Genomic DNA, 7,765 nt, shown 5'->3' with positions numbered 1-7,765 from the left:
AAAAAAGAGAGAAGACCCAAATAAATAAAGTCAGAAATGAAATAGAAGTAACAAGTGACACCAATGAAATACAAAAAATTTTAAGAAAATATTATGAACAAACTATATGACAACAAACAGATGATCTGGAAGAAATGGATAAATTCCTAGAAACATACAATCTTCCAAAACTGAATCTGGAAAACTCAGAGAATCTGAATAGACAAATTACAACTAGTGAAACTGAAGCACTAATTAAATAAAAATCTCTCAACAAACAGAACTCTTGGACTGGATAGCTATACAGCAGAATATTACCAAACATTAAAAAAAGAACTAACACCTATCCTAAAACTATTCCAAAAACCTCAAGAGGAGGGAAGACTCACAGGCTTATTTTATAAGGCCAGCTTTATCTTAATTCCAAAACCAGATAAAAACACAATATCCCCAATGAACATAGATGCTGAAATCCTGAACAAAATATTAGCAAACTAGATCAAGAAATGCATTAAAAAGTTATGTACCATGATCAAGTGGGATTTATTCTGGGATGCAAAGTTGGTATAATAGTCACAAGTAAATAAATATGATACATCATATAGAGAAAATGAAAGATAAAAATTATATGATTATATTTATAGATGCAGAAAAAGCATTTGATGAAATCCAGCATCCATTTATGTTAAAAACTCTCAGCAAAGTGGGAATGGAGGTAGCATACCTTCATGTAATAAAGACCATATATATGACAAACCCATAGCCAACATCATACTCAATGGGAAAAAGCTACAAGTGTTTCCCTTAAGACTGGGAACAGGACAGGGATATCCACTTTTACCAGTCTTATTCAACATAGTACTGGAGGTCCTAGCACAGCAATCAGATAAGAATTTAAAATAAAAACATCTAAGTTGGAAAGAAAGAAGTAAAACTGTCATTTGCAGATGACATGACACTGAATATAGAGAACCTAAAGATTCCACTGAAAAACAGCTAGAACTGATAAATAAATTCAGTAAAGTAGCAGGATACAAAATGAATATTTAGAAATCATCTGCATATCTATCCACCAATAATGAAATCAAAAGGGAATTAAGAACACAATCTCATTTACAATTGCATCCAAAACATACCCAGGAATAAATTTTACCAAGGGTGTAAAAAACCTATACTTGGAAAATTATAAGACACTGAAGTTGAAGTTGAAAAACCTATACTGTGTTCATGGATTGGAAGAATTAGCATCATTAAAATGTCCAAGCAATCTATAGATTCAATGCAATTTCTATCAAGATACTAATGGTATCTTTCAAAGAACCAGAAGAGATATTCCAAAAATTTATGTGGAACCACAAAAGCCATAGCCATCTTGAGAAAGAAAAACAAATTTGAAGGAATCATACTACCTGATATCAAACTATACTATTAGACCATGGTAATCAAAATAGAATGGGACTGTCATAAAAATAGGCGTATAGATCAATGGACCAGAATAGAAAGCCCAGAAATAAACCCACACCTTTATAGTCTATTAATATTTGACAAAGGAGACAAAAATATATAATGGGTTAAAGATAGTCTATTCAATAAATGGTGTTGGGACATTGGACATATACATGCAAAAAAGTAAAACTAGACCTTTTGACTCAGCAGTTCCACTTCTGGGAATATATCTGAAGAAACCTAAAACACCATACACAGAATAAGGACTTAAATGTTAGACTCAAAATCCCAAAAGTCCTAGAAGAAAACATAGACAGTAAAATCTCAGACATTTCTTGTAACTATTTTTTCTGATATATCTTCTCAGGCAAGGGAAACAATAGAAAAAAAATGGGACTACATCAAACTAAAATATTTTTTCTCAGAAAAGGAAACCACTGACTGCAGAACATATTCACCAGGGATATATCTGATAAGGGGTTAATATCCCAAATAATATCAAGAACTTCTAAAACTCAAAACCAAAAACAAACAAATAAAATCCAGTTAAAACATGGACAAAAGGCCTGAATAGACACTTCTCCAAAGAATAGACATTTGAGAAGATGCTCAATGTCACTAAACATCAGAAAAATGCAAATTAAAACCACAATGACATATCACCTCCCACCAGTCAGAATGACTATCATCAATAAATCAGACAAACAACAATTGTTGGTAAGGATGTGGAGAAAAGGAAACCCTTGTGCACCGTTGGTGGGAATGCAGACTGGTGCAGCCACTGTGAGAAGCAGTTTGGAGTTAGCTCAAGAAATTAATAATGGAACTGATTTTTGACTCAGCAATTCCACTTCTGGGAATAAATCCGAAGAAACCAAAAACACTGATTCAAAAGAACATATGCACTCCTATGTTCATTGCAGAGTTGTATACAACAGTCAAGATTTGGAGGCAGCGCAAGTGTTTATCAGTGGTTGATTGAATAAAAAAGATGTGATACATTTACACAATGGAATACTACTCAGCTGTAAAAAAAGAAGGAAATCTTACCCTTTGTAACAGCATGATTGGACCTGGAGAGCATTGTGCTAAATGAAGTAAGCCAGTAAGAGAAAGACAAATATCATATGACTTCACTCATATGTGGAATCTAATGAACAAAATAAACTAACAAATAAAATAGAAACAGACTTATAGATAGGGAACAGACTGACAGCTGTTAGAGGGGATGAGGGTTGTGGGACTGGGTAAAAAAGGTGAAGGAATTAAGGGGAAAAAAAGAACCTCATTATCACAGACAACACGATGATTACCAGAAGGAAAGGGGCATGGAGGAGGTAGAAGAGGGTAGAAAGTAATGGAAGGAGACTTGACTTGGGGTTGTGAACACACAACACAATAGCTAATGTTGTATTATAGAATTGTACAGCTGAAACCTATATAGTTTTATTCACCGATATCACCCCCAATAAATTCAATAAAAAAGGAAAAAATCAACATGAGAAAGATTAACAGAAAAAGAAATAAAGAAATGTCTAAATAGGGTTACAAAATTTTGGTACCTTTTTAATATTTAAATTTAACAAATTGCCACTTTTAAAACAAACCAAAGAGAAACATTAAAAAAAAAAAAAACAGTAGATGGGCTTCTCTGGCAACCTAACTCTGCTCCTCTGGAGGATTCGTGCGAGCTTGATACACTACCTCTGATGAAACCATGACCAGGTGGGCGCGAGTTACTACCACACGCAACAAAAGACCCTTGCCTGCAACGTCATGGGAGGATATGAAGAAGGGGTCCTTTGAGGAAAAAAGCCAAAACCTATCGAAGAGTAAACAACTTGAAGCCAATAGGCTGTCCCTTAAAAATGATGCACCCCAAGCAAAACACAAAAAGAACAGAAAGAAAAAGGAGTACTTAAATGAAGATGTGAATGGATTCATGGACTACCTAAGACAAAATGAAGATGTGAATGGATTCATGGAATACCTAAGACAAAATTCAAAGATGGTTCACAATGGGGAGATAATAGCAACGGACAGTTAGGAAGTAAGGGAAGAAATTGCAGTTGCTTTAAAGAAAGATAGTCGCAGGGAAGGAAGACGATTAAAAAGACAAGCAGCAAAGAAAAACGCAATGGTATGTTTTCATTGTAGGAAACCTGGCCATGGGATTGCAGATTGCCCAGCCACCCTTGAGAATCATGACATGGGCACTGGAATATGTTATCGATGTGGATCCACAGAGCATGAAATAACCAAGTGCAAGGCTAAAGTAGACCCAGCTCTTGGTGAATTTCCTTTCGCAAAGTGTTTTGTTTGTGGGGAAATGGGGCACCTGTCCAGATCTTGCCCTGATAATTCCAAAGGAATCTATGCTGATGGCGGTGGCTGCAGACTTTGTGGCTCTGTGGAACATTTTAAGAAAGATTGCCCTCAAAGTCAGAACTCAGATCGAATGGTTACAGTTGGTCGCTGGGCAAAGGGAATGAGTGCGGACTATGAAGAAATTTTGGATGTGCCTAAACCACAGAAACCCCAAGAAAAGATACCTAAAGTTGTTAATTTTTGATAATGATTAGTATTATCATAAGTTACCACCTTGTTGTCACAGTCTGAGCTGGGCCTTCTTCACGAGTTGGAGCTGGGCCCCCTTGGAGAGGCCCATGTTGTAGATACCAGTATGACCTGGGTGTTCAAATAGTTTCCTGAGTTCTGTCTATCAAGGAGTACTACTTTCTGTGTGGAGAAAATCACTGAAGAAAAGAATAAGATGCTTAAATTGGTTTCTTTAAAAGAACTTTTTTAACAGAACTTAGGTGTGTATGTAAGTGGTTACATACCTAACTGTAATAACCATCTTTTCCTTAAAAACAAAATTATGCATTCATCTGAACCACCCCTAAACAAAGGGCAACTGCTTTGCATTTGGAAATGAATTTTTAGTTATATCGGTTTTTAGGTTCCAAGTATCAGCTTATTTATAAGTTGACATGAAATCTGTATTTTTACAATATTTAATAAAAACTTTTCTGTTTTTCTGAATAAAAAAAAAACAGTAATTGCAGAATTTATGAGACTGTTAAGTCCTAGCGCACTATGGATGGTGTGGTTTAGATAATGGGATACAAGCTTAATGTGGTCTGATGGGTATTGTCTTCCTTTAGTCCTCTCAGTATAACTGCAGACATAATAGTCCTGTTCACACTGGAGACTTTCCATGATGGACCCCCAGGCTAGAACCGCGTTGGTCCCCCATCAAGAATACTGTTTATCTTTCCCAAATGTTCCTAATTGGAAATCTTTCCTTAACCCTAAGCCTATCCTACCTGCTCCAGTTTACAGTGTTATTCCAAAAGAGGCAAAATGACAATTTACAGGGAATCAAAGGATTTTAGGATGTAAGCTTATGCCCTGCTATTCTTAAATACAAAATCATAGGCTCTTTTAGAACTGGAAATGGTATTAGAAATCACCTACATTGAGCTCCTTATTTTACTGATGAGGAGAGTTGGCTCTGAGCCTCTTATAATTCAGAGATTTTTTTCAGTGAAAGGCACAGAATTAATGAAGAAAGAAAACTCTGAAGACAGCAGCAGGAAAGAATTGACAAGGAACTTGATAGACTCAAAGCAAAGGCTACCAAGAAGCCCTACGAAGTTACAGATGACTGAGAAGTTCCTACATAAACTATGATCTGTAGCTCAAATTGAGAGAGAATTTCTGGCGTCACTATCATCATCAACAGGAACAGAAGAATGCTGAGAGGAACCAGAAATGAGCTGTGTTTAAGAATATTGTATACAATTCAATTGTGTCAGTTTAATTGTAGCAGTGTTTAATTCTAGTGCAATCCGTGAGGTCAATATTGTCATTTACAATTAATCTTTAAAAATCTTAAAATCAGTAAGTCCCAGCAAGTCATTATAAAAGACTTCATAAATATACATTAGTCCTCTTTATTTTTAAGTCAGCAAGGGGTGTCTTAATAAATAGGTAAAAACCAAACTCATTTCTTTTCACCCCAAATCTTCTCCTTCCTCTGAATTCTTTACCATCATAAATGACTCCATCAACTATCCACTCTTTCAAATTGCAAGCCTGCAAGCCCATCTTCCTACTTTTTCACTATTATTAGACTACACAACTTGAACCAACCATTTAGAACAGCAATTTTCAACAGGTGTGCCACAAAAACTTTTAAAACATGCAATACCTGACGATTTAGTCAGGGGCACTGACCTCTTTTCCCTTAGATTGTCAAATGAAAAATGACAACAGTCAACAATAGCCATCCGGTGTGAATGAATCATACCTATTTTTTTGTTGTCAAATTGGCAAAAATTATATTTTTTGGTGTGCTGCAGAATTTTAGTAATTCGTTTATGTGTGCCATGAGATGACAAAGGTTGAAAATTACTGCTCTAGATGACTTAATTTCTACCTTTTAGTTTTGTTTTGTTTTATTTTGCCATCTCTGGCTTTGGCTTAATTTAAGGTCATTTTCAATCTTAACTAGATCATTTTCTTAATCTCAGTAAGACACCCTTCAAACCTTTCTTCACATTTCAGCCAGAGTAATCTTTCTGAAATTCTAGTATGTTCATGTCCTTCCTCTACATTGTTCACATTTTGGAGAAAACCCAAATGCCCTGGCGGATGCATGTGGTCTTTCGTAACCTGATGTATGCCCAGGTTTCCAGCCTTTTCTGCTGTGACTTCCTTCTTCAAACTTACCCCCAAGCCAAGAGAAGATGTGCTAGTCCAGGAACAAGCTGTGGAGTCTCCTGCCTTTGTAATGTGACCTTCACTGCTTGAAATACCCTTTATTCTTTTCAGTGGCTTTCTCTGGAATTTGTGCCTGACCCCAAGTTCCCCTCTAGGTGCTCCTGGGTCAGTATCCCCAAAGTACGTTGAGCGTGCATCTCTGAAGCTTCTATCATATGTACAGTGATGATGAGCATGGCCCTCTCCCTCTTCCAGCTGAAGGTGCAATATTGCTGTTAAGTTTTTTGCATCCCTGTTCTAAAACAGTGACTAACAATAATAGATGCTCAGTTAACATTGTTAAATACATGAACTATTGATAGAATATATAAAATAATGAAAAATTACTTGTAAAATTATATTTAAAATTAATAAAAATTATATGAAAATGTACTTATATGAGAAACTATTTGAAAATTTGGATTGCATTTCTTTCTACAAATTAAGGCTTAAAAAAAAAACATAGTGTGTCATAGCTTAGTTGCATTTCTCTTCCCAAATTTATCTAAAAGACCACCAGCCTTTCTACATTTAAGAATATATAGAGACTCAGGCCTTCAAAATAATGCACAAAAATAAAGTCAGCACATTGTCATTAAGATTTATAGAATGCCCACTCTATATTCAGAGCTCTGTAGCTAGGAGAGGAATACTTGGCAAACAAATGGACTTTCTCTTTTCCTTTCCTTTTTTTTTTTTTTTAATCCCATTTAAAGCTTAGAAGTTGCTTCTAAGCCACAGGTAGATATAAAGACAGCTTGGTCTTTGAGGATTGTTAGTGTGTCTAAAATGTAGGCTCTATAATTCAACCTGTTTTCTAGATGATTGGAGCACACCAAATTATTCTGTACCTTGATGAAAATAAGAGGGCCAGAAGTTCTTCTGTTGAATAAGGATACATCAGATCGGAGTACATATTTTAATTTTTTTGTGTGTGTGTCTGATAGTATTGTAAATTCTCCTTTTTCATTTTCTCAATCTCATTAACTTCATTCTTGGTTGCTTCATTATTTTCAGAACTGTCTTCCGTAGCTGCATTTTTTCCAACCGACTAGTCTGTCAGTTGTTACAGTATTTTTAATTATATTTTTTCAATATTTCTTTCCTTGTCATCGTTTATTTTCAATTTACACATATATTATTTTTATGATGAAGCACAAGAATGGCTGTATGTTATACGCAATGTATAGTTACCAAACTTTTTATAGAGTCTTTTCCTCTTGTGTTTTATAGTGAAATTGAAGTTCTGCTCTTCCAAGATTTATGCAGAGAAGAGGTCTCTAGGGAAAACTGAGACCCATGTTGGTAGGATCTAATGGTTGGGTCTCAATCAGTAATTGCCACAAATAATCTGGTTGTTCTGATTTTCAGCCTTTGTGTTTTAAATTGCCATACTGATTGGTATTCAATTAGTTCCAAGACCATAGATGTTGGTCCCAACTCCATTGGTTGTTCTTCATCTCCATTACTCCTACCTGAGGGCAAGCCCTCTTCATCTTCCACCAGTACCACTGCAGCAATCCTCTAAGAGGTTTTCCTTTCATTGGCCTTTCCCTCCATCAATTCCCCATCC

At 35.6% G+C, this 7,765-nt stretch overlaps 1 protein-coding gene across 1 annotated transcript; it reads left to right on the top strand.

Annotated features, from left to right (window-relative positions):
• Positions 1 to 3,072: 3,072 nt before the first annotated feature.
• Positions 3,073 to 4,421, top strand: LOC150002734 (zinc finger CCHC domain-containing protein 9-like). Its single transcript, XM_090285125.1, is given in 1 exon segment — positions 3,073 to 4,421. A coding segment is annotated over 1 exon segment (855 nt). The 5' UTR covers positions 3,073 to 3,142; the 3' UTR covers positions 3,998 to 4,421.
• Positions 4,422 to 7,765: the final 3,344 nt, after the last annotated feature.

The sequence above is a fragment of the Furipterus horrens genome, unplaced genomic scaffold (genome assembly GCF_987537825.1).
Source record: "Furipterus horrens unplaced genomic scaffold, mFurHor1.1.pri manual_scaffold_8, whole genome shotgun sequence".
NCBI classification, from domain to species: domain Eukaryota; kingdom Metazoa; phylum Chordata; class Mammalia; order Chiroptera; family Furipteridae; genus Furipterus; species Furipterus horrens.
This window is presented reverse-complemented; position numbering and strand designations above follow the sequence as displayed.